This window comes from Hyaloscypha bicolor, assembly GCF_002865645.1.
Source record: "Hyaloscypha bicolor E unplaced genomic scaffold K444scaffold_61, whole genome shotgun sequence".
Lineage (NCBI taxonomy): Eukaryota > Fungi > Ascomycota > Leotiomycetes > Helotiales > Hyaloscyphaceae > Hyaloscypha > Hyaloscypha bicolor.
Window position 1 is genome coordinate 597,995 of NW_020194563.1, and position 27,546 is coordinate 625,540.

The 27,546-nt window shown below is 35.4% G+C and overlaps 7 protein-coding genes across 7 annotated transcripts; all 7 read right to left on the reverse strand.

The window, feature by feature from the left end:
- Positions 1–7,138: 7,138 nt before the first annotated feature.
- K444DRAFT_629600 (uncharacterized protein) lies at positions 7,139–8,107 on the reverse strand (the record flags this gene model as incomplete). Its single annotated transcript, XM_024883081.1, has 1 exon — positions 7,139–8,107. One exon carries the CDS (start codon positions 8,105–8,107, stop codon positions 7,139–7,141), a length of 969 nt encoding a protein of 322 aa, XP_024737092.1.
- A 766-nt stretch (positions 8,108–8,873) lies between these two features.
- K444DRAFT_663386 (uncharacterized protein) lies at positions 8,874–9,944 on the reverse strand (the record flags this gene model as incomplete). The annotated part of the gene is made up of 3 exons (XM_024886825.1): positions 8,874–9,764; positions 9,868–9,881; positions 9,912–9,944. 3 exons carry the CDS (start codon positions 9,942–9,944, stop codon positions 9,107–9,109), a joined length of 705 nt encoding a protein of 234 aa, XP_024737093.1. The 3' UTR covers positions 8,874–9,106.
- A 412-nt stretch (positions 9,945–10,356) lies between these two features.
- On the reverse strand, positions 10,357–11,509 carry K444DRAFT_398550 (uncharacterized protein). Its single transcript, XM_024872502.1, has one exon. The coding sequence runs from the start codon at positions 11,287–11,289 to the stop codon at positions 10,528–10,530; it is 762 nt and encodes a 253-aa protein (XP_024737094.1). The 5' UTR covers positions 11,290–11,509; the 3' UTR covers positions 10,357–10,527.
- Positions 11,510–11,833: 324 nt separating this feature from the next.
- K444DRAFT_722122 (uncharacterized protein) lies at positions 11,834–12,219 on the reverse strand (the record flags this gene model as incomplete). Its single annotated transcript, XM_024888548.1, has 2 exons — positions 11,834–11,973; positions 12,030–12,219. Coding segments are annotated over 2 exons (242 nt in total), but the record flags the coding sequence as incomplete, so codon positions are not given.
- A 2,788-nt stretch (positions 12,220–15,007) lies between these two features.
- On the reverse strand, positions 15,008–15,569 carry K444DRAFT_643133 (uncharacterized protein; the record flags this gene model as incomplete). Its single annotated transcript, XM_024884826.1, has 2 exons — positions 15,008–15,200; positions 15,301–15,569. The coding sequence occupies 2 exons, from the start codon at positions 15,567–15,569 to the stop codon at positions 15,008–15,010; spliced, it is 462 nt and encodes a 153-aa protein (XP_024737096.1).
- A 2,849-nt stretch (positions 15,570–18,418) lies between these two features.
- Positions 18,419–19,092, reverse strand: K444DRAFT_503323 (uncharacterized protein; the record flags this gene model as incomplete). Its single annotated transcript, XM_024873370.1, has 3 exons — positions 18,419–18,541; positions 18,594–19,004; positions 19,054–19,092. Coding segments are annotated over 3 exons (573 nt in total), but the record flags the coding sequence as incomplete, so codon positions are not given.
- Positions 19,093–22,132: 3,040 nt separating this feature from the next.
- K444DRAFT_513049 (uncharacterized protein) lies at positions 22,133–22,514 on the reverse strand (the record flags this gene model as incomplete). The annotated part of the gene is made up of 2 exons (XM_024873504.1): positions 22,133–22,233; positions 22,283–22,514. Coding segments are annotated over 2 exons (333 nt in total), but the record flags the coding sequence as incomplete, so codon positions are not given.
- Positions 22,515–27,546: the final 5,032 nt, after the last annotated feature.

The window sequence follows — 27,546 nt, forward strand, 5'->3', positions numbered from 1 at the left end:
GCACTCCGCTATGCGATATTCGTTAGTAATAATAAATCTAGAATTCTTCCTCTTAGAATCATGTAAGAGAACCTTGCGGACCTTGTATTTCGTAAATTGGTAGCGTAAATACTTTTTAGTAAGCTATTCGTAAATTTCAGAGACGCTTATTCGCGAGGTAGGTGTATTTAGTAAGCACGTGGTAACTAAATGGATGCCATGTCCTCTTTCTAATAGTATTATTCTAGTGGCTCGTCTGGCTATAACCGGTTTAAGTGAGTGGGATACGCTTTTTAATGTGGTAGAATCCATACTTGAATTAATATATGGGACTATAGGTAACGAACTAATATTATTAAAAGAGTAGGGCTAGAGTTATTCTTATAAATAATGATTTTTCAAATCTAGTTAATAGTAATTACTTGTTATTATTAGATTTAAAGGTTATAGAATAAACATTAACTATTTAAGTACTATTACTAGCTCTTTATTCTAAAGGTAAAGATATGAAAATAAATAATAATTAAGAGCTAGTAAGGGTTTTATAATTCCTGGAATTATAAAACTCCTATCTAGTCTTATAAAAAGAATAAGAACTAAGTAGAATCGCATATTATAAGGACAAGTAGTACTATAAAGGGGCTTATAGAGCTTAGTCTATTTTTAGATCTAAAGGGGTCCAAATCTGGCTCTCTATTACTTGGATTCAAGGGGCCGATTTAGGCTCTCTATTACCTAATTAAGCCTTTTCTTTAGCTAAGATTTTAGAGAATTAAGGGTTCAAATATAGCTCTCTACTATTTTGGTTTAGAGGGAATTGATTTAAGCCCCTTACTATATAACTATAGGCTCAAAATTAGTTCCTATACTTCTATTAGCTATTATATAAAAGTCCTTAAAGATATCTATTTAAATAAAAAATCTAAATAATAAATAATACTTAAATACCTTAGGTTTAATATTCGAAGTATATTAAAACTACCCTAGGCAGATTACCTTTTAGTATTAATAGATATTCTAAAGATTAAACGAAATAATAAAGGGAAAAGAAGAAAGAAAAAGAATAAGGAAATAAATAGGAAAATAGAAACTTTAATTATAAAAGCTTATAAAATAAAGAAATTTAATAATATTAATATAGTTTTAATTATTTATAAGTATAGTTAATATATTATATATAAGTTTAAGATTTATATATTATAGCTATTATTTATAATAAAGATAGTAAGTAAAATAATAGTTTACTTTAAATATATAATTATTACTAATATTTTACTTCTAGTAAACTATTTATTTATTAGAAAATAATTAATATATTAATAGAAAATTAATATATTAGAGGTTAATAATCTATAAAATAACTAGATATAAGAAAGTAAGTTCTGGAAATAGAAGAAAAATGTCTAAAGTAAGGAATTTATTTCTATTATTCTTTAGTAATATTAGTAATATTAAGTTCGCTTTTTCTAATATATTATTAATTAGCTAATAAATTAAAGGTAATTAAAATAATAATATACTAATAAGTTTTATAAACTTGGTAAGTAATATATAATAAATAAGAGTAAAGAACCCTAAATTAGTAATTAAACCTAATATTAGAAGAACTAGTAAGCTAGTTATAATAATATACTAATTTTAATATGCCTTTTTCTTATAATTAAGGTTTAATATTAGTAAGGCTAATAAGCCTTAATTTTAATTATAGTAGTTTAAAAGCCGGTCTAGGAAGTAATTTAGTAAGAATATTTATTATTATTTCTCTAGTAAGAATATACTTGACATTAATTTCCTTAATATTAATATAATTCCTAATAAAATAATATCTAATATTAATATACTTGATTTTTTATAAAAAGCAGGCATTTATAACTAGATCTATAGCTTCCTAAATATCTGTTTTTACCTTAATTAATCTTATAGGAATTAATATTTCCTTAAATAATTACTTTAGCTATAAAACTTCTTTAATTACTAGTATTAAGGTAATATATTTAGCTATAATAGTAGCTATAGTAATAGTTTTTTACTTAGTACTAGCCTAGCTAATAGAATTACTAAATATAGTAAAAACCATACTAGAGATTAATTTATAATTCTATAAATTGCTTCTATAATTAGTATTTAAGTATTTAATAAGCCTTTTATTAGATAAAGTATTATATAAAATGCCTATATTAGGTAATCCCTTAATATATTATATTATATACTTTTATATAGTATTATATAAAGCTTTAGGACACGAATTAGAATATCCTAAATAATTTATAATAAAGCAGAAATCGGGATATAAAGCTAAAGAAAGCTATATAAGTAATCTAGTTTAACTTTAATATTTCGTAATATTAATATTAATTCTATTAGATATTATAAGTTTAGCTATTAGAGTAATAATAAACATATAACCTTTTATTTAATATCTTAGAAATATATTTATAAAATATTAATTTTAATATAAAAATACTAAACTATCTTATAAATATATAATTTCTATATTTAAAAGCATTTTAATTTCTCTTATATTAGTTATATTAAATTTCTAATATAATTAAGCTTTAATTCTATTAATATAATTTATGTTTTTTCTAATAATAATTATATTATCTATATAAATAGTAATTAGAATTAGTAGCTAATTAACCTTATATTTCTAGTAAATATAAAGTACTAGATTACTAAATAATTACTAGAAACTAATAAAATAGAAAAAATAATTAATTACCTAATATTAAACTCTAGAGACTTGTTTTAGGCTATAAATACTTTTTTATAATTAGTAAATAAGGTTTATTTCTTTAATAAAACCAGGGAATTATTTCATATAGTATTTCTTTTCTAATTCTTTATATAGAAATACTATTTAGATATCTATTTATTAGATATAAAGCCTATATTTAGTTACTAGGGCTAATATAATTCAAATAATAGAAAGTCTAGTTATAGAAATAAAGGTTTTAAAATAATCTATATTATGTTCTTATATATAGCTCTATATTACGAGCCTAGATTTATAGTATTTATTAGACTTAATTTTAAAGATCTAGTAATATTTAATAGTTTTTTAGTATTTTTATATTACTAGATTTTAGATATAGTTCTATAAATAGAAATCTAGCTTTTTCTTAATTAAAGATTTCTAGAGATAAGTATCTGAACTAGAAAAAGCTTCTTTAATTAATAATAGAATTTTAGAAGCTTCTATATTCTAGTTAGTAACTAGTAAAATATAATAATTCACTAATTCCCTAGTAATTCTAGTTAATTTCGGATATCTAAGAAATAGTTTATTCCTAAAACTAATTATTTCGGGTATTTCCTAATTTATAGAGCCTTATTTAGAATTACTTATAAGTATTATAGGTTCTTAGTTCTTTTTAGAAAGTAGTTTAGAGGGCTTATTTAGGTTAGAAGTACCCGAAATTATATTATATAATACGTTTTTAGTAGTATTTCCTTTTATATTAGAGTAATTTTCTCTATTATTTTCTAATAAATTATTAAGCTATTAATTTCTAGTATTAATAATAATAGTATTTCTATAGTTTAAATTAGAGTTATCCGAATTACTAGTAAAACTATTATTAGATTCTATAGTAGTTCCTATTATTCTTTTATATAGCTAGGATATTAGGTTTAGGAATAAAACTCTCTTAATATATTCTTTAATAATATAATAATTAGAAATAATAAATATTTACTTATATAAGTTCTAAATTTGGTATCTAAAACTATTATATCTAGTAAAAATGCCTTTAAAGACTTTAGCTATATACTTATATTATAAAGCTATTTTTTTAGATATATAAATATATATTAAGAAACCAAATATTTATAAATTAGAAATATCCGGTTTAGCCTTATAAAATGCTTTATATAAAGTCATATTAATTTTAGGTAAATAATACTAATTATAGGTATAAATTTCATATATAATAGCTTTTTTCTAAAACTTATATAATAAGTTTAATTATTCTAGTTCTATATATTCTAATTTAATAATTATATATATATTATATTTAGAAATACTATTTTATTTAGGTATATAAATAGTAGTTAGTTCTAAGTAAATATCCTTTAATTTATATTATTTCTTAAATTAGCCTAATATAAATTCCGGAGTATTATTAAGATATAGGTATTTGACTTTATTTTTAGTTTGGGTTTTGGAAAATATAACCTAATCTTAAAGATTAGTAAAATAGCTCTTTTTATCCGAATTATATATTACTATATAATATTTGAATCTCTTATAAGTAATAAATAGTATATAAGTATTTTTGCTAAGGGATACTACTTTTAATAGACCCTATATATTAATTATAATATATTTCCCTAGAAGTAGTTTTTTAGGATATAAATTACTTATATTAGCCCTAGTAATTTTATTTATATTATAGGAATTATAATTAAATATGTTTTAATTTTTAAATTAAAGTCTATTAATATAATTTACTAATTCCAGGATATATTTTATATTTAGGTAACTATATCTCTAGTACTAGGTTTCTAGAGAAGCTAGTATATTTGATTTTAATAATTTTAGGGCATGCCCTAAACTAAATTAATTAAGCTAATATAGTTTAATAGAGAATTTATATATACCGGTTATAATAATTATTTTATTATTAATAATATAGATATTTCCGGTAAAGAAATTAATAGTTTCTTTAGCTTAAGTAATTTTTGGAATTAATAATAATAATGTATTTCGGAATTAGGGACTATATAGTATATTATTTAGCTATACTTTTAGCTCAGAGGTAATTAATAAAATAATAGTTCCTTTACTTTTAATAAGAATTATAGATTTATTATTAAGAGTAATAGGGAATAGTTTTACATTTTTATAGGTAATAAAGGAGGTTTTATTTCCCGTAAAATAGTTCGTAATACCCGAATTAATATATTAGATATTAGTAAAATTATTATTAAATAATTAGCTACTAAATAGGGTACTAAATATTGATTTTCTAGTAGTTAATTTTTTCGTAGTATAAGCCTTTTTATAGATAGTTAGTAGAGCTAATAGTGCTTCCTAATTAGTGAAATTAGAGTTCTTCCTATTAGAATTAAAGTAATTCTGGGCTAATTTATATATAGTATAGTCTTTAATATTATGCTCTTTAAATTTATAGAACGAGTAATAGGTATTTGGATTTCTTTCCTGCTTTGGCTTATTTAACTAAATTTCTTTACTTCCTTAAATAGCTAGTGCCTTTAGAGTAATATCTGGGTTAAAAGCGGGAGGTTTAGTCCTGAGCTTCTTTTCCTTAGTAAAAGCGTTTGCTTTAAGTAATTCTAGCTTTAATTTATTAATATTAGCTCTAATGGAATTCAGGAGGGGCTTATATAAGTCATATTTCTTTGGGAGGCCACGAATCAGGTATCCGGATATAGAAACGTCCGAAATTAACCCGTTTACTTTTTTAATTTTAGCTACTTTATAACTAATGCGGTTAATGAAGTTATCTATTCCCATAGTACTATTAAACGTAATAGTTTCTATTTATTAAAGGTATAGGGCTTCTTTTTGAGCTTTTAGCTATTTAGCTTTAGCTTGAATCCGGCTCCAAATTTGGTATGCGAGCTTGATTTCCTTGAATTATTACCAGGTATTATGGGTAATAAGTAGGCTTAGTACCGCTCTGGTAATTGTAACTTGACGAGTAGTCGATTTATTGTCCTTTGGGACTGCTTCTATGAGAGCAGGAGCTTGATCAGGATTGATAAATTGCCATAGATCTTCGATGATAAAGAGGTTCATAGTATCGTCCATCCAGGAGTAGATGTTGTCGTCCGAGAGAGGCTCAATTTTGGTACCTTTGTAGGTGACATGGGTTGATTTTTTGGAATCCGGCATGTTGGATTTTGCGGAGAATTTCTGACCGAAAATGGCTGTGTTTTTGGCGAATTCTGCTGACGCGAAGCCGAACTGATGGGTGAAATTCACCAAAATTGACGATTTTGATGATTTTTGGAAATGGTTTTGGAATGGACAAGCGAGTACTAAGGTCAAGTGACGCTTGGATCGCTTAGTAAAGCACTAGCCGGGCTCAGAACCTATTGGAAAATGATCGATATATTGATGGAAAATTGATATATTGGAGGTTGACAATCTGCAAAATGACTAGATACAGGAGAGTGAGTTCTGGAAACAGAGGAAAAATGTCCAAAGTAAGGGATTTATTCCCATTACCCTTCGGCAATACCGGTAATGCCGAGCCCGCTTTCTCCGATACATTATTAATCAGCTGATAAATCAAAGGTAATCAAAATGACGATATACTAGTAAGCTTCGTAAGCTCGGCGAGTGACGCATGATAAATGAGAGTGGAGAACCCTAAATTAGTGGTTGAACCTGGTGCTGGAAGGACTGGTAAGCTAGCTATGGTAGCGTACCAATTTCAATACTATCCTCTCCCAAAGAACATGATACCAGAGGATATCGAGAAGCGCCTTTTCAAAAAAGCAGAGAAAAATTTGGCTCGGAAGAATAAGGATAGAAGGAAAGATTTTCAAGGGGTCGGTGTTAGCACCTGATGCTTAGCGTATGGTTATCCCGAGAGCTAGATTACTCCCGGAATCTTTTCTCCTGGGAGTCGTAACGATTCCAAGAGCCCACGGGCTCCCGGGAGTAAAACTCCTGGAAGCCAGCACGTTCCTGGAAGCCTTCCTTTCAGGAAACCTGCTACTCTTGGGAGCATATAGGTTCCTGGAATCCATACCTAAGCCAAAAAAAAAAAAAAAAAGACCGATCACAGTAAGATGAGAGTGAGCTGCGAAGAGGTCAAAATTATAGTGGATTCTAATGCAGAGCTACTATAAGAAATGAAAGCTAACCTCTCCCCTCGTAACATATCTTGCTTGTTCCGATTTCACTGCATAGCCTTTCGGGTCATAATATAGCCTTCCTGCCCAGACGCGCTAGCGACGGCCTGGATCTTTGCCATGGGTTCGAGCTTGTTAAGAGGATCCTTTACTTGGTAGTGCTGCAAGAGATCAGCCATTGCTATATTAAAGATGCCACAGAGAGCCCGGAAATCAGTTGTGGGGCACTGCTTAATCTGAGTGGCGAGCCAGTGGAGATCATCATTATTGTTTCCCGACGTCTTATACCTAAACAGAGTTAATAAGGAGAGCTGTTCGCTACTTGGCTTGCCTATACGAGTTTCGCAATAGCTTCTCCGCTAATAAGGATAGTACCGAGGCCTAAGGCGTTAATAAAGATTATCCAGCGGATAGCGTATCGGAGATCTTCCTTGAGAGCTATCTTGATATCATATATGTTTAATGCGGATGAGCTGAAGCCAGCAGTATAGATATATACTAAGTAGGCATGACGGAGTCGATGATTCGAGGTGTCCGAAGGACGGTGGTCGTTCTCTTCCAAATATTCCTGGAAGTCGCGGAGGTTCCTGATCAGCGACAGTGCCCGCCGCAACCAGTGCAGCTCTGTCTCCACTCTCAGCCTCCGGAGCTCGTGGTGATGGTATACTCGCCGCAGCCGCTTGTCGTTACTGAAAGGGTCGCCTTGGAGCTCTTGCACCTTCAGGCCACTAGCAAGTCGTTCCCAATGATTATTAACGAGCTGGATGAGAGCGACTCTGGCATTCGCAATGAATTTCTCAAGCTTCTCTTGAATCTGTATCCTCTTGACTGGTTGTGGAGTCCTATCTTCTTTGGTCGAGTCTGCTAAGGGAGACCCAGGCCCTGCGTCGCTGGCAGGAGGGGTGTCGGGGTAGAAGGAGGTCGAAGCACGATAAATGCCAGTACAGATGCGGGCGAAATCCTCGGTCGGCAACGTGGACAGGGCGGTGACGGTAGAAAGGAAGGCTCTCGACGAATCTGGACCCTGTTCAGCATGTAGCTTATTAGTTGTATTGGTAACTTGGCATCGCAAAGCCTCCACGGCTTTACTTAGCAGATCCCCATAAGCCGTTCTGCTAAGGGAGTCATCCTCCTCTTTCGGGCTTGATGGCCTCACCACGGGCACCAAGGCATCCGAAGATTCGGCATCCACGTCTGGTGAATCGGGAAAGAGTTCATGGACCATATCATTGTACATTCCGTACGACGCATCGTCATAGAATGTTGAAGCATTATCTACAGGTAGTGGCTCCGCATTCATCGCGTGGTGGATAAGAAAGAGGGGAATTGTCGAGACAAGGAATTCTGGCGCCTTCCTGAACTACGCGATTAGTTAGTCTTGGGAGACGTCTCCCACTTAAGCGAGGCCCCGGTCCACCGAGCTCTACTAATCGCAGCACGCCCTCAATCATTTCTTAGTCTACACAGTACTATAGTAGAGTTCGAAATCGGCTTCAGTTCGGAACACTTAATGATTTTTATTTTGACCCATACCCATCCTTTATGCGCACTAACCCTTTATAGCTAGCCTATTTTTGGGCCCCCTGCACTCTCTTAAGTCTCTGTTCCAGATGTCACGTGGTATTTTCCTGACGATTAGCTGATATCGGCGGAGGTGGGTTTTACAACGACGTTGTATTCCTGCCTGAATTTGGGAGCTCAAACACTAATGGCGCGTGCCATTTGCTGACAACATTTATGTTAATCCACTTTGTGCTTTACTTCAATGTACGGCTGCAACACCCTAAGATTACTGGCTGATACTTGTTGAATTGGTACTAGCTTACTAGTCCTTCCAGTACCAGGTTCAACTACTAATATTAGCTTCGCCACTCTCATTTATAATGGTTTACTATGGAAGCCTATGGAATAGCTCACTATGGAAGCTCAGGGAACGCTCACTAATATATATGAGTCATCTGATTTATAATATACTGGAGGAAATCGCCACCCACTAGTGGGTATATAAGAACTGTACTTTAGATTCCCTCCTCTCCTTTTTTACTCTTCACTCTCCTGTATCTAGTCATTTTACAGATTGTCAACCTCCAATATATCGATTTTCCATCAATAAATCGATCACTTTCCAATAATACTCCCCATACAATCAAAGTCGAAATCGGTGTAGTCCGAATATTTACCCCTGCATTAGCATTCCTCCCCTGCTCCACAGCGATGCACGTGAATTGTTGTCATTTTAAATATGGCTTCTTGCAAAACCTGAACGCAGCATACGCTCGACATTAAGATTCCATTATATCTAGCCATACTCTGCAACTTTCAGCAAGGTCAAGTGCCAATCACAATTCACTTGAAACTCGGTGCCCTCAAGCTCATGACTCTGTATAATCACGTGACGAAGACCGCCAGCTTCCCCTGCTTCAGCCTCAACGATTTCTTTCTGTCTTGCCTGGGCAGCCTCTAACTCTGGCTTCTCAAACTGTGCTCCTGCATTAGTGTTCGTCCCCGAATTTTGGCGATGCCGCCACCGGAGGTAGAAGATGAATGCCGCGATAAGAAGTAAAACAAAGAGCGAGACGCCGACACCAATGCTTGCACTCTCAGTTACAGAGACCGGCAAAGGACCTGGTGGTTTCGGAGTTGATGTCGGCGAAGTACTCATCGAAGTTGTGGAACTTGTTGTGTGGCTCATTGAAGCAGTACTGTACTTGAAGCAGTACTCGAAGCTGTAGTCGAAGCTGTAGTTGTCGCGGACAAGCGCCAAACTGTTGGATTCCCACTGCTCGGTAAGACTGTAAAGACACCACTTTCTGGCTCGCCAGGTTGCGGTCCTGGCACTGTCGCGCCAAGCAGGAAAAAACAGAGCGTGCCGGTCGTTACCTCGCTCTCTCCCATTTGTGTCACATAATATCCGAAAGAAATATTGATACCACCAAAGGAACCCCAGGACCAGGTAGCTTTATTTATTACAAGTTAGCACAGGGTGTTTGAGCACCTATGCTCTTCATTGAAAGTTGGTATAAAGAGGGACGACTCGCCCGGCCCAAAGCTATAACTTACTTGGAATGGCACCACTTGCACTCCGGTTATTGCAAGCCACGTACATCCATACTATTTACGCCCAAGGGTACTCCCATGTGATATTCACATCATCGTCTATCCTATAGGTGTATAGCGGGGCCTCAGCCTGGGATATAGGGTCCGGATACGTGAAGTTCGGTAGTGTCGCCATTGCGCTGCAAGAAAGCGGCGACAGCCAACAGCTTCAGAAAGAATACGAGTGGCCGAGCACTTTATACCCTACTCATATCAGTATTTGTTTTTCGCCGCGGGATATCAACTACCTCTACTTGCCTCAACCCGAACTTCTCTCCTTAGCTTTGTATTCTAAGTTACAAATCGACATTATGCTTCTCCCCTGAGGCCTCTTTTTGTGACGGCGGGATCGAGGCAATGGTACAAAGGCTCAAAGATCCAGGAAAATCCCATGTATTGAGAATACTAAGCTAAGGAGAAGAAGGAGAGAGAGAAGGAAAGGGGATAAAAGGAGGGAAATACTAGCTAAAACCACTGAAACGCCGGCTAGCTAGGTGAAACCAGTCATGTGATAGCCACCCCCCTTTGGCCCCCAGCCAGCGCCGTCACACTTTTCTCGTGTTGTCACAGCTCAACCTTTGTCAAATCTTGCGTTTACAAGCAATCAATTCACTCCCTAAAAGGCTACAACAAAATCGCCGCTGCCGTCCCATTAACATTCCCCGTCTGCGAGTTCGGCGTCAAAACCGCCGACGCATTTTTTAACCAGCAATCCTGATTATCACTCCCACCCAAATCCCACACCACACTCTTGCAAATCGGCGTACCGTTCTCTACATTCGCGGAATCGCACAGCCCGATGCACGAATCAAACGACGTTACGACGTGCATCTGAAAGTCGATGTTGATCGATAGGATGTCATCGTAGCAGATTTTCTGGAACCGCGAGCCAGACGGCGCGGTGAAAACTGTGTTATTAACTAGGGGGCAGCCGGCCTTGTCGGTAGCGACGGGGATGATTACGGTTGTGGTTGCTGAGGGTTGGGTCGTTCCAGTTGAGAGATGCATGGTGCTAGTCTCAATTAGAATGATCGACGTAATTGACACCTTGGAGGAGAATAGGACATATTCCGGTACGTACCCCGCTGTACTTGAAAGACTCTGCAAGGTTGAGTCCTTGCGCGACTTTGCTGCCATGGATCCACCAACCCCTCCACCTACCGCACCACCTACGACCAACAAAGCAACTAATATCGCGAGAAAGAAAGTCAATCTCCTCAAGCCACAGATACTTGGCTTCTCAGGGTCAGCCTCTACCCCTTGATAGTATTGATAATCTCCAATCTTGACTTCTTTCTCAGGCTGCGCAACCTCAGGGGCATCGCTGAACGACACTTGAGGAGGATTATCGGTAGGCACGATCTGTGGTGCGTTATGATATGCCATTTGTAGTAGAAAGAATCTTCGACGCGAAGGCAATGCGCTTTGGTATTCATGTATCAGACGCTATAGACTTCTGACTTCACATAGGTATTATCAGCAAGATGGAATGTGCCGTTCGTACTTCAGCTCTTAATTCTTAGGCTGGAATCTATTTTAGTATTAAGGCAAGGGATCGCTTACATAACAGAGTTAGAAGAACTTACTGGCCAACCGCCCAGTCTACTCAACCGCCCACTTTTACCCCTGTCGGAACACCAATATTTCGAATTTTTTCAAAGTGCTTGGCAAATTCTAAAAATCTCTATATTTACTATATTAAAGGTGCTAATCACGAATATCTACTTGAAATTTTGATTTTATGCTGTTGTTATGGTAAAATCAAATTTTCGGGCGGCTGTATAGCCTAGGCGGTTGGACTAGTGAGTGCTTCTAGTTCCGCATAAAATGTGGGTCAAAATAAAATCATTGAGTGTTCCGACTGAAGCCGATTTCGAACTCTACTATACTTGGTACGTCTTGCTAGGCCAGAATACGTAATAGCAACCTCCGAAATCATGGCACAAGCCTGCACTATCCCATTAACAGCAGCAACCCCATATCCTCCCATTGCTGCACTCTGCAAATATGCAAACACACTATGTGCCCCGACATTCCCTAGTATCGACTGAAGCCAAGCGGCGACGGAGCCTGATGTAATTCAAAAAATCAGTCTTGATCCTTCCGTGAAATGCAACTATGATCACTCGCCAGCAACAGGGCCTGAAGCCCCAAAGCCCATCGTTGCGAGTAGTGGGCCCGTAAGAGCAGCTGGCGTAAAGATCAGAATGCCGTTAGTAATAAGCAGAGCGCTTTGTCCGGGGTGGGTCGTAATCCATCTGAGGACGACGGCGGGGACATTCAGCCGAGTTCTCTCGGCACGCAGAGACAACGCACAGCCACAGTATCACCAGCCACAAGCTTGGATCAGGACAGCGTATAATACACTGTAATAATTCCGCGGGTATACGGAGTTATTTCGGCATTACGCAGGGATAGACGTTATGGAACAGGGCGTTGTGCAACGGATTGTTATATAACAAGTAGTTATGCAACAGGGCGTTGTGCAATAAGTAGTTATGCAACAGGACGTTGTATAACAAGTAGTTATGTAACAGGACATTGCGCAACAAGTAGTTATGTGTTGCATAGCAACTGCAGGCTAGTCACTCACGTGACTATACCCACTGTATTTAGCTCCGGCTACCCACGCCACACCTCTCTTCCTACCATATCTGATTATATTACAATACAACCGCATTTAATGCAACATTATGTAATAAGACAGAGATCATATGTGTAACTAATAACGATACTAGTATAACTGTACTATAGTTGCAGTGGTTACGTGATTTATTATGTAACAGAGTGAGTAAGCGCGCTCAGACCCCTTATTGCTAATCCTGATTAGGCTTAGTTAGTTCTTGGGGTTGGTCGATAATACTACGGTATTATTAACCTCTCCTCTCCTTAATCAACCACCACTTTACGCAATTAGCATTCCATGACTTACGTAACGGTGCTACGCGTTACCGGTGGACCGATAAAGGAGTTATACTGTATTTTGTATGGGTGGTCAAAATTGGCCCCCTAGAGGCCAGCGATCCAACGAATGCTGGCAACTGGCTAATTACCTCTAGGGGTCTAAAACGGCCCTCTAGAAACTGATAATAGTTCCAGGCTGGCCCGTTCAGCAGCAGCGATCGGAGCTAGCGCGGGTACGGGATGAAAGCCCCCTACGATTACTAAGCTACGTTATGGGCCGCAAGATCTAGCGTACAGAGGTAGTTCACGATTAGAGGGACAGGGTGCCATTGGAGTATAGAGTTAGGACTGGATGGTTTGGATAAAGAGAAGCGTTCTGCCATCTCTATTATAGAGGAAATTTATGGGGCGACGACTTATCCTGTATTTTTGGTTAGTCCAAGCGTCTCACCGCCTTGCAAGGGTGGCTCTTGGCTTCTTGGGGCGAGTTGAAGGGTACTTCGTAGCCAACAAACCAGCCCAAGGCGCAGGTAGGTGCAACCAGCGACCTGGCCGGTATCTCTCTCTCGCCGTGCAAGTTTAACGGTTCCTATACGTCAGCTGGGCAGAGGCTGCCTTTTTAGGAGGGGTTAGTTCATCCTTCTTCCCTTTTTTGTGTAAACTGCGGCTCTAACACGGAGTAAAGTAAGGCGTGCCAAGATTAAATCAGGACTTTGAGGTTTTGTTATCATTACGATTGGATCAGACAGGATACATCGCCATGTACGATAAACGCATGGTATTGATGCGGGGCGTTGGCCCACATTTCTTATATTGCATAGTGTATCGCTGCCAATCAATTCTGTGAATAATGTTGTGGTGGGACACTGCTAGTCTTCCTAGCCCTGGTCATACTTTCTCAGGAGAGAATTGAATGAGTCAGAGAGCGTTGCACCCGCATACTATACAGTCTTTCAGGGCGGCATGCGGCTCGAATAAGTTCTGGGTTGGGCGGCCAGCCAAGCACTCGCGACCACCATTGGCTCGCAGCCGAGAAAGAAACACGTGAAAGGCATTGGGTCTCTTGGAGGATTTGAGAGCCTCATTTCGACAGAAGATAAGAATCACCCTGGGACCCTTTTAGATCCCCCGCTCATCCAAACACCTGCCTATTCAGTTTTCTTAATCTATCTTTTGCTATGAATATCCCACCTCTTTGTTCAAAGCCTGAAAAAAAATCCTAACTCTCAAGTCGCTTAAGCATCAGGGACAATTCAAAAACGTCACCTGACAACCAGCAAGATATATCCGACCCCTCAACATTCCTGACTAAACATTGTGAGTTACCGCAACCAGCCTTCTCTAAATAATGGGTACGCAGTTCCTCTAATAAAAATTAGAAGATGTATACCATCTATACCGACTACTACAGCTGCGGTCACGTCAAGGGAACTCGAAACCCCTCACCTTGCATAAACAAGGGTTCTTGTATACCAACTTACCGAGATGGGGATACGATCAACAGGAACTGCGGCGCCACGGCCTGCAATACGCCGCCATCAGACTAGAATCCAAGGTTACCCTAATACGGGTACTTGTACGCCTCCACCGACAAAATCTATCAACTCGCCGACGATCTTAATAAGGCAGATCTAGAAAGTTGTTTTCTATTGAGATATACCATGTATAGAAGGAGAGTAGTTGGAACATACTGGCTACTAGGCTAGTTAGAGACCAATCTGAGCGGACAGAGTTTCTTCACTATTATCAATATGTATTACCTTTGCAATATTCAGCTATTCCCATCCTCTTTTCACTCTAAACATATACCAAATATGACTTTCAACTTGCAGGGAACTGGCCCAAACCACACGGGGCAAGATAGAGATAATAATCACTCCACTTACACTTCTCGAGGCAAGGGCTATATATTATGCCTTTAATATTCAGCATATATAAGGTCTCCATTTCGGACCCCGTTAAGGAATCTTGACCTGCGAAGAGAACTCAATCCTATTAAGCTGGCTAAATCGTAATTCCGAGTCCCGGGGATTATGGACCCATATTGTATCTGCGGAGAGGGTAGACAGGCGATAATTTCCCTCTCCTGATTTGCCGTTCCAATTTCTCCTCCTTACTAGCATTAGGTCTCTTTCATTTCCCTATCCCTCTCAGCCACTAAGCCATTTACCCTTTTACAATCTTGTGTCCCCTTCCTCTTCTAACAGTATCTTGGCACGGCTAGTACCTTCTTCCCTATATATTCCGCCGGATCTACTGCAAATGGTAAGTACTCGTTTGTATATGCTCCCCCATCGTTATCTATCTCGATAATATTGATCTGTAATACCTTTGGATCGGGATCGTCGGCAGGGACGAGGTGGTCGAATGTGACGCCATAGTAGTCAATGTGCCTAGTTAGAGAAATGGTCAGCCGTAGAGTAAAAGGGCTATTCTCAACAAATACGTACTTGCCTCAATGGTGGTGTTTCCCCTGTCACCCATCCCAAGTACTCATCCCGCACAACCATATCACCAGCGACCTCTAGACGAACTTCCTGCCCATATATTTTCTGATACGCCAATCTTGCAAGCCCCGGGCCGGCCGGCTGCGGAAACACTAGGGATGCGGTATCAGTATGCCATGATACCTCTGGAAGGAGTTTTTGGATGGATGCTAGTGGACCTTCGATCTGGATTCTCAGGGGCTGCTCCAGTGGTGGGGGATGGAGAGGGTGAGCAGAACTGCTAATGCAAGGCGGGATGTAAAGCTCGAGAGCCATAAAGATTATAAAGAGGATAGAACCGATAGATCTTAATGTAGTTTTAGCTGAGGCTGCGGCTAGATTGACGAGGACATTGTGCGTCTCAGCCACAGTGAGGCGCATAAGCTATTGACTAAGCGAGCCATGACTCAGCAAACCGATTAATTATCACTCAACTTGCGGGACCTTTTTTGGGTCTACTGAGAGGAACGTGGGTGTGAGAAGCCAACTGTGACGGTTTTTACGCCAAAAGAGCGTAATTGTTAGTACTCGCTTAGGGCATCGTTCTAGTGAACAATTGAACTAATTACCCCTTTTCAAATTTACGCGATTGTTTTGTCACGTGACTTTGTACGCATGGCAACCGTGTTGAGAATTCAAAGCAAACGTCACGTGCAATGCTTCTCAGACGACTGTCCATTTTGCAGTAATCTAAGGCCTATACTTATACATGTCCAAATGGCCCCTATTACCACTGAAAACCCATGTTTAGCTAAATGCCCTGCATAGCTAAACACCCTTGCACAGCTGAATGCCCCTGCATAGCTGAATGCCCCTGCATAGCTGAATTGCCACTGGTAGCCTTAGGCACCAATTTCCAACAAACCGCCTTGCTCAAACCATACGAAGAACCCATAGCCACAGAAGACGTACAGATAAAATACTTTTGAGGACTGAGATATCTCTTTTCCGCAATTCCTCTGACCATATACTAGAAATTAGAAAGTCCGTGAAAGCTATAATACTATCAAAGATACAAAAATAATAACTAATATTTACTACCTTTTCCGTTCCTTTATTAATAATTATAATACCTTAAATCTTTAGTCTTTGCTCTCTGCCTCTATCGAAATTGCAACATTAGCAGATCCTATCGACTTCCCTAGCTTATCTATAATACAGATTAGATTCTAGATATCCTAATTAATAGGATAGATTATATCTCGCTCAGAGTAAAAAGTACTTGGGCCTTAATATAATTATGGAAATAGGTAAAGAAAATAGATACTAGTATAAACCGGAGATCCCGAATATTATACTTATAAAGCCCGATTAATTTAATATTTTTAGTAACTAGCTACTAGATTAAGAAAGCAATATATAAAGATATCTTTATGCGATCTTTAAAGGATAAAGTACTATTAAAGTATAACTAAAGAAGCAAAGGGTTACGGATAATAGCAAAATTTGTAAATATAGAGAGATATAAAACATAAGTAAACCAAGGTTACTGCCTATATAATAGTCAGTTTACTATATTATTCCTATAAAGTTTTAACTTACTGCCAGATATGCCTTTCTATAAATAGACTTGTATAATTACTTCTCTAATTACTTCTCGCCTATCTATTATATTAATAGAGAAATTTAATATTATTCTCAAGAGTTATCTTAATCTCGTATTCCCGGTTATACTAAACCCAGGTCTTCTATCCCTTTATAACTAGCTAACGTATAATAAAGTTGTTATTATTAGCCTTGAGAAGATATTCTCTCTATATCTCTATTACGAATCCCGACAAGAAACCTTTATCTTATAAGATCTCAGTTTAGAAAGTATATATTCTTCCGGATATATATAAAGTACCTCCGTTAATATAGTATATTACTAATATTTCGAAGTTACGCCGCTCGATATATATAGCACCTAGCTAATTATAATATAGTTCCGTAACTATTCCGGTTTTGAGACGTTTTGCTCATTGGCATATCCCGACTATATCTATCTTCTTATCCTTAAAGGGTACTAAAAGCCAAGGAAGGATAATACTCGGCTATATAATATTATTATTAGCCATAATAGTAATAGGAGTCTTAACCAAAGAAATAGCTATACAGACTTAAAGACGTTTATTAATAACCGGACTTTCGAGGACTTTGAGTTTTCTTGTATTTATTAATTTGGAAAACTTCCGAAAAATATTATATTAACTTATTATAGTTACAAGTAAGATCTAAGATAAATTATAATCTAATATACTTTATATCCTTTATTAAAGCTCTTTAATATTAGTAGAAATAATTAGAAAAATAATCGTAATATCTTTATAAGAAAGAGTCGGGATTTTTAGGATAGGTTTTGATTTGTATTACTAGTAAGTAATAGTATTAATAACGAGCCCCAAGTAGCATATAATACTTTAATAATATATTAGTATTCTTCTTCCCGAAACTTAGACGGCACTTATAATAGGATAATAAACCGCTATTTTGGCTGGGTAAGCGGTCTGAAGTACTAATACCCTATCAAATCTAGATAATCACCTCCGAAACCGGTAGACCACATGATGAAGAAGCCAGCTAGAACCAGAGCAGAGGCAGGACTCTCGTTTAAAGATTTTACTCAGGGAGGAAGACTCATATATATAATAGGACAGAGACCTCAATATTCCTAGGAAGTCACATACGGGTTAATATTGCACCTATACGGCCTGCAGTCTTCTCAAAGCAGAAAATTGATTAGGGATAGTATAATGCCTGCCTATATATTCCTCCCGAAATATCACCAAATACAAAACCCAGAGAAACGAAAGATGGCCTATATTTGCAATCTGGCATACTTCCCTGAGCCTGTACACACCCTTCCTATCGGAACACGGCTACAACCAAACCAGACCCCTCGCATACTTTTAAGCATGGGTCAAACCACGAGGCGCGAGCTCGCAGGAGATGACCAAGACCCAGATATAGGACAGAAAGGTAAGAAATACGTTATTGGATTCAGTACATACTCCAATTCCTTGTTACCTGAAAGTAATCGAGACCCAGTGGAACGAAATGACCCATATTTGCAACTTAGCGGACTTTCCGAGCCTATTTTCAAACTCTATATATCCTTTACATTAATACATAGACCTGAGAGCCTCTTTCCTATAAAACTCCGTGAAAAACTTCTCATTCGCCTCTAAAGCCTTCTTTGTATATAGAAATTCTATCTTGCTCCTCTCCTTTCTTGCGAAAGCCTGAGCTACGGACATGATATTCTTTATCTAAAAAGGATATTAGTAAGACGAAGGCTAGGGATCCGGTAAGATAGCTTACCTGCCGGCCGTTTAACTTGGGTATAGTTAATTCTTCTAGCTCCTCATCTTTAATATCTATATCTCCAGAAGAAGTGGCTGCCCGAGAAAGGAAGTTCCTCCAGACTTGCCTCCTTATAACTTGAGTTAAGCCTTTATATCTTAACAGGAGATAGATTCGGCTCAGAATCGCTTTATTAAACTGCCCTACCCGGTTTGTCGTTAGGAATAGTATTCCCTTATAGTATTCCAATTTGCAGAGGAATATAGAGACAAGGCCATTACGAGTTAAATTATTAAGCGAATAACTCTTAAGAAAGATATCCGCTTCGTCTAGAAGAAAAATGGCGTTCCAATAGCTAGTAATCTGGAAGATTCGAGAGAGTCGGTCTTCAAGTTCCGTTATATTACGAAGTAATTCCCTAATAGAGATCTGGTCGATTAGGCTTATGCTTTGCAGGGTACAAGAAAGAAAAACCTACCGAATAGAGGGGCCTTTTTAGGTACTCAGATACCGCTTCTGCTATAAAGGTTTTCCCGACTCCTGGTAGGCCACTTTTATATATTAGTTTATTATAAAGAGAATTAGTATAAAGGAAGCCGTACTATAAGAGTATATTAAGACCCTTCCCCTTTTCTTTAACAAAGTTATTAAACTCTAGGCTTAGGTTAAGGCGAGCCTCGATAAGAGCTATAATAATATCCCTTTACTTATTAGATATTAATAGATAAGTATAAGGCGAGGGTAACTATTTAATATCTTTGATATTGGTAATAGCGAATTCCGCTATATATTATAAATTAGTTAGGATATATATATTTAATAGAAGGGGGCGGGATTTACCCTATAGCTTATTACTAAAACTAAAACCGAATACCATTAGATAGCAAATAAGGAAATCCCCCTCTATTAGATTATTCAGTTTAATACTATTACTCTTGACTTGCTCGCGACTTCCTGGGGGCGGCGGCGGCGGCCCGCCGACGTATATTACTAATAGGCTATTCCCGGGTGGCCTCGTCCTAGCTAGGTCGGTATATAGCCGAGAGTAGTTTGGATTTATCTTCCAGAAAAAATCGGTATTAATTATAACCCGACTATTAACGGAAAACCTTGCCGGTTCTCCTCGGTATATCAGAAATGCTTTACCATAATAATAAATATAGTAAGTCTCGATTAGGCAGACAAACTTTCGACCACATTTAATGAGGTCAAACTTGACCTGTTTCTCGTCTAGATAGTATTTGAGAGGGAAAGCTAGTAAGGTATTAATCTGCTTTGGCCCCCGGAATTTTGGAATAACTAGTTTAATAGAGGCCTTACTAAATATTTTACTATTAAAGTCGAAAAATTGGCAGTCTATACTAAAATACTTCTTTTTCGCCTTATTAATCTTCTCTTTAAAAGAATTATATATAATATATTGCAGCTTTTTGGTACCGAAACAAGTAATATAAACCGAGGTATTTGGCTTAAAGAGGGCCCAAAGTAGATCCCACGTAATCTCGCCATACTAGAAGAGCGGGCGGAGATGCTCGGTCATGGGAGCATAGATCTTCTTTATATAGTCGATTAATAAATCGAGATGCTTATTGGGCGTTATATCCGCCTAAAGGGTACTTTAATGCAATTCGAGTTCGGGAAGGTAATAGTACAGGAGATATTACTTAACCTATACCCGATTAGTGGCTATCTATCCCTCTAATTCGAGATCGGACTCACCCTGGGCTTTTCTTCTAATAAACTTATCCCATAAACGTCCTTTAATACCTCCCTCAAAATATCTCGGAGGTTTTCCGATTTAATATTAACATAAAAGGTTAGGTCTTTTATATTCCTATCTAAAAGCTTATTAATATAGAAGCGTCTTTAAAGGTAATTCCACTTACTAATCCGTATGCATATAACAAATACATAGCCATCTAGCGTATTTACTTTTGCTATTAAAGGTTCCTGGATTTTATATTCAGAATTTTCCTTGTCCTATCTGGATAGATTATTAGCCAGAGTTTAATTACTATTAGGGATATATACTTTATTTACTATCTTGAACTCTAGCTTAGAAGCTGGAGCTATCTCAGGCTAGATACCTTCTGGAGTACCAGGTTTCGCACCTGGCGATTTTGGTAGAGGCCCCTGCTAGGTACTAAAGGACTTGAGAATTTCCAAGAACTATTAAATATACTTACTAGTTATAATCTATACTAATATTTGGTTTACCGGAAATATATGACTTGGAGCTAGCAAACAAGGCTCGGTTAAGACTTTCGTTATTAAAGATTCCTTATCCTACCTAAATAGATAGTTAGCAAAGTTTTGTTTATACTTCGTTAGATATATACTAACTAAGTATCTTTAGGCTTGGCGGCCTCGGATATCCTCGGTGGCTTCGACTTTGCTCCAATGGGCTTCGAGATAAGTTGCTTTACATTATTAATAGCTTGCTCTGGTAATTTCCTGTATTCCAGAAGAAACGAGAAAATTTCAGCTAGACTAAATTTTAACTCCGGTATCTTGCCAGTAAACCTTTTTGCCAACCGCTCAACTCTCCTAGTCTTTTCCTTCTGACTCACTATAGCTTTATAGACTTTTCTATTCTCTCCTGATTAAACGTTCTTTAGAAAAGCGACGTCGCCTTCTACGGGCTTAAAGACGAGACAGAAGAGGTCAGCCGTTATTTTATTATTAGCAAGCCCGAGCTCGATCTTCTTGTTTATATGGCTAGGTCATATGAGTGCTTTGTCAAGGCATATAATATAATTAGTAGTCATTATCAAGATCCGACCTTCTTGTGACCCTATACCATCGATAATATTCAAGAGAGAGAATAAAGATACCTTTCTACTAACAGATTTACTTATTCGGGAGGGGGAGCCAGTTACGATTTGGCGAGAGTCCTCGGTTTTAACGTCTCGGTTCGAACTAACCGTATTAATATCTTCTAAAAGAATAATACAGCGACTTGGAAGCCTATTAAATAAGCTCTTCAGGTAGGCTTCGTTAATAGTAGGAAGGTTGAGGATATAGATATTCAAACGAAATTTACTAGCGATAGACGAGCTCAAACTCGATTTTCTAGTTCCAGGAGGTCCGTATAACAAGTAACCCCGTCGGTAGGGGATATTACGATCGGTATACCACTATTAGGATACTGGGTAAAGGAACTCCCTAATATCTTCCAGTAGCTCTTTTTTCTTCTCCTGATCAAGAATAACGGTCGAGGTGCGTCTTGTTTTAGATACAGCAGATCTTATCTACTTGCTATCTTGGTTCTTATAGAGACAGGTTTTGTCCCGAATAAGGTTTGCATACTCGGTACGGTACTCAGAGAGCAGTACTCTAAGAATTTGCAAAGATCTGCCAAAGCAGGAAATGGAGGCCTCTTCTCGGCTACTAAACTCTCCAGCTTTATATTAACGCCGGAATACAAGCAGACGGCCCTTATATCGCATGAAAAAGCGTCTATTCCAGGGTATATAATATAGAGTCTTTTTATTTGTATCTCCGCCGTTTAAAGGATTATTTCTTGAGTAGTTCAATAACGAGGCCAAGTCGGTAGTAACAAGGGAGGAGCGAGCATTCTGGGCGAAGCTCTGAGAAGATATCCACAATATAAGCATATCATATGTATCTTTACGATATTGAAGATGAATAGTTAAAGCTACTAATTATTAGAAAGTGCGTTCTATTATTCGGATAGAGGGAGTTACTATAATAAGTCTCAAGCAATCCTAACAAGTACTTGCAAATACGTCCGCAAGCGAACACAAACAACCCAAAGAAACAGAGCAGAGGAGCATAGACGCTCAAGTCAATAGTGAGATACCATTGGACAGCGGTAGACATGCGGGTGAAGCCTGGGAATAAGAAGTCCAGGATCGAGGCTTGAGCGTCTGAGAGGGGTTGAACTAGTAGAGAACCATTCTCAAAGTGTCCTGCCATTGTCTTGTTCTGTGAGGTGGCAGCAGGATTTAGATGGGTAATAGGCTTTATATAAGTAACAGACAAGGTATACAGAAGTGAAAGGCTCTACAAATTGCTCGAAGAGTTTTGATTCGGAAGGAGATGATCAAATTTGGGGGGAAATTCTTAGTTCATAAGAGGACCATAACGCCGATCTCCTCATCTGCCATGATTACAGCAATTGGTATCTTCACCAATCGATGTGGCTCATCGAACCTGCAGCTCATGCTTGTAGCACGGTATACTGGCGTCTTGAATAATCAAGATGGCTTCGTCAACTCATCATGCTGCAATACGGGGGAGGCACTGGGGCTTGTATGCAAGATCCTCATCGCCAAAGCAGCTGGAGGCACACAATTGAGACACGGTGCATTGGCCCCTGACTTTTCATGCGGACAGGTAGGGAGGGATGGACAGTTTGAAGTGGAGTATTAGTACCGCAGTATGCAATTTCAACCACCCGGTAGGACCTTACTTTTTCGAGAACCCAATTCAGTTGAGGCAATGCCAGAGATATGGTATAGAGGATTAATCAAGACGGCTTCGTCGACGCAGCGATGTGGGGGAGGCAAACACATTCTGCAGTTAAGTTATACAGGATTCTTATCCCCAAAGAAGCTGGAGATATACGATTCAGTGTGGCCCATGAGCAATCATAGATGGATTGGGGGAGACGATGCTTTGAACTAGAGTATTTGCCAGATCAGCATACACCAGTTCCGCATGTTCCACTGGCCATTGGGGGACAATCAAGGTATCCCACGTAGACATATTGGACGATAATGCCATGCCTGCCACGAGGCTGAATTGTGAAAATAGGCCACGACGATGGCAAATCGGGAGGGTACTATGGAGTCTGAAAATAAAGCGAGACTGGAATCGCAGGGACCATGGACTCATGGTCCCGCTAGTCCCGGAAGGTAAAGGGAATCGCCAGGGACTATAGACTCATGATCCTAGAAAGAATAAGGTACGGAGTAGGGACCACGAAGCCATGGTCCCTGCAGAAATTGAGGCTTCTGATCCCATTTGGCTAGGCATCCTATGGTAATAATATCAAGCCATAATAGCGAATAAATGTGGGGATCCAATTCAATATATAAGAAGAACTTATAGAACGAGGCAATCTATATATGCCCTCCTCGTTCCCTACTTATACTAGCTTACCTTCTTACCAATTATTGCCTTATACTTATAGCTGCTCTATTTACTATTATAGTATACTCATTCGTATTTCTCATACTTATTATTTATACTATAAATACTATTATCTAATAGTATAATTCTCGAAAAGAGCCTTAGAAATACTTCTATATCCAAGGAATTCTTATTATATATATCTTTATAGAAGAGGTTATACTTGTTATTTATAACGAAAAGGAGATTAAGCTAGTAATACTATATAGTTTATAAGCCCTATCTCTTTTACTAAGCCTTATAATTAATATATGTATTTTCCTAGAAGTAAACTCTCGTATACTAATTATAGATATAGGCTATAATATTTTCGAGGCTATAGCTTAGTCTTAAACCCTTCTTAAACTCTCGGAGATATTTCCTATAAGTATTCTTTTTTATAAATTTCGCTATATTAGCCTTATTCTAGTTAGCCTTTGCCTTTATCTTATATAATAAGGATGAGAAAAGAAGTCTTATCTTTATAGCTATTATAGCTATTATTACTTATTACTTTCTCGCTTGCTTCTCGCTTTATTAGTTTTATAAAAAAATAGCCCTTATATCTAATATTTTAATTTTTCTTTTTAGCTTAAATCTAGCTATATTACCTGCCTTAATAGTAACCCTACTATTTCCAGGAATTACGGAAGTTCTCTTAATAAGTATTATAATTACTTTTTATTAAATACTACTAATATATCTAGGGGCAAACTTTCGTTTCCTTTATATCTAATATACTTTTAATTTCCCTAATAACTTATAATTTTGAAATAATAGAAATAGATAATACTAACTCTAATCTCAAATAGAATATATAAGGCTCCAAAGTCTATCTATTAACTATAAGTAAAGATAATAAAAATAAATTAACTAATATAGCTAACTCTAGTCTTTAATATACTAAGTTAGTAAATAATTATATACTAATAAATAGAGATTTTGAGCTATATAGTCAGGGTTAGTTTTATATATATATATTAAGTAAAAAACTAAGTATTATTTCTTTATTTATATTTTGGCTATATTTAGATATATAAGACTAGATATATATATAGCAGGTAGTATTAAATACGAAACTTCCTTTATTATTTATTTATAAAAAAGAAAACCTTTTTCCTCTATTACTAATATTAATAAGGAAAAAGAAATAGCTTTTAAATCCTATCTTATATAACTAGATATATGGCTTTTATAGCTACTTTTCTTATAAATAAGTAAATATACTAGTCCCGTAATAATACTAAGTCAGAGAAATATAACTACCTACTAAAGCTTAGATATAGCCTAAAAAGGAATTAGAGCCTAACTAACTAGGGTCTTCTCGGTTAGTATTAGATTACTAACCAAATTATATAAGTATTTGAACTAAATACCCGAAAGTTTCTTTAGTAATTATTAAGAATAACCTGACCTTTCTAAAGTTAATTAATTTTCTAACTACTTTTTACTTTATTAAAATCTCTTTTAAAACAAAATATAACTAAATATTTAACTTATAATAGTAAAAGTATTATAAAAGAAATTATTTGCCTATTTATAGTAGTAATAAAATAGAGAAATAATATATAGAAATATATATAATTAGTAAGCTAAATACTATTTAATAAACTTGAATAAATATATCTAGAACCTGTATTTCTATCTTAATTTTTAATAATAATCTAATAGATTACTATTTTATATATTATTATCTATTATTTCTTTTATAATAAGAGAATAAAAAAATAATAGAAAAAAAATATATATAATAGGATAATAGTACTTTAATTAGATTATTTTATATAGGTTAAAGGAAATAAAGAAATAAAATAGAGAACTAAGTAAATAAATACTAATTATACTATATACTAATAGAATAATATCTAGAAGTATAAGGGCTTATAAAGGTTTATAAAAAAAAAGTAGAAAGGTAAATACAATTTCAGGATAGCTTTAATTATTTATAATAGTAATAAAATAGTATTCTAGATTTAAAAGTAATTACCTATACTTGCTAGGCCTTATATAATAACTAATTCCTCCCGTTCTTTAGCTTATTCTTGCCTATATTTTCTTAATAATTACCTTAATTTAGTAATATATTAGATGAGATTAATTAGTAATAATAATACTAAACTTATTTAGTCTATTTTCTAATAAATAATAAGTTATATAACTATCTTAATAAATACCAAATTAGTACTTTATAGCCCTCTAATTCTAGTTCTAATTCGTTTATCTAGTCTTAGAAATATCTTCTATCTATAAAACTCGAGTAATATTATACTTATTTAAGCCTATTTAATAATAAATATAATATATTCTATAATATCTATAATTATAATAATAGCTATATAAATAGTAATATCTATAATTCTATATTTTTAAGAAGAAATAATAAACCTACTAACTAGCTTTACTACTTATATAAAAAATATAACCGAAATAAACTATTTCTTAAATAAATAAGACTTATATAATACTTTATATTATATAAATTACTATTAATTATTAGATATATAGATTACTAATAATACCTTAACTATAAATATTTAATATAAAGAAATATATATATATTATTTTAAGGTTTTTAAAATAGTAAACTAATATATTATATATACTAATACCTATAAAAATATAGATATTATAAAGAATTTATTTATATATTAGATATATAATTTACTAAGGGAAATTACTAGTAAGAAGCTTAATAAATATTAATTAAAAGTCGAGACTAAGAAAAAAATAAAAGAGCTAGTAAAAATACTAGATACTTATAGGATTAAGGAAAAGCTAGATATTAATAATATAGTTATAAGCTTATTACTATTATATTTCTCTAGTTTTACTAATATTAATTCTCTCTTATCTAATAAAGCTTCTCTATAGCTAGTATTAGTATTAGTACTATATTCTAATTCTATAGAAGTATTAGTTCTAATCTAAATATTAGATAAATATAATACTCTAATATTCTGGGCTATTATATATTCTTTAAACTATATAATATAGTAATTTAGTAAAGAAATTTAAATAAGTATTATAGATCTATTTTCTGATCTAGAAGTTAGTAAATATAGTATAATACTCTAAGGAATATAAGAAGGCTATATATTTAAATATTTATATAATAAAATAAAAGAATATTATAAATAATTATAAATTTCTATTTTAGTTCTAGGTTCTTAAATCCGAAGTTTATTATATATATATTCTCTATTTTAGTAACCTTTATTACTAACTCTAGTAATTTTAGAAGAAGTATTTTAGCCTATATCTTAACTTTATTTTCTATTATAAATATAAATATAATTATAAATTCATTCTTAATTTTAAAAGCAAATCTAGTATTAAGAATAGCTCTATAAGATTTATTAAGAGAATATAACTAAAATATAAATAGTAGCTTATAGGCTATTATATTTAAACTTAATCTTTATTTTTTTATAGCTAGTATATTTTAAGATAATAGAAAGAACTTCTTATAAGCCATTTATTACCTTTATAATAAATAATAAGAGTAAATACGAATTGCCTTAGTATCTAGCTTATAATCTAATACTCTATAACTAAATAATTAGAATATATAAACTAGCCTTTATATTACTCTTTCTAAAAGAAAAAATATAGTCTGAATTATTATTATATTTTAGATAAAATCCAAGACTAGGCCTTAGGAAAAAGAACTCAAATATAGATCGGATATATTATAATTATTAGTAATTATAGAAATATCTTTCCCCTTTATTAATTATATTATTAAGGAAATTAAGCTTATAAAATTCCAAGCCATATTTTAATATAAAAAGAAAGTTCCTTTATTATATCTATAAGATATATTCTTTTATTACTA

Coding starts and splice junctions, on each gene's coding strand:
- K444DRAFT_398550 (XM_024872502.1), bottom strand. CDS start 11,289: ATGGCATATCATAACGCACCACAGATCGTGCCTACCGATAATCCTCCT.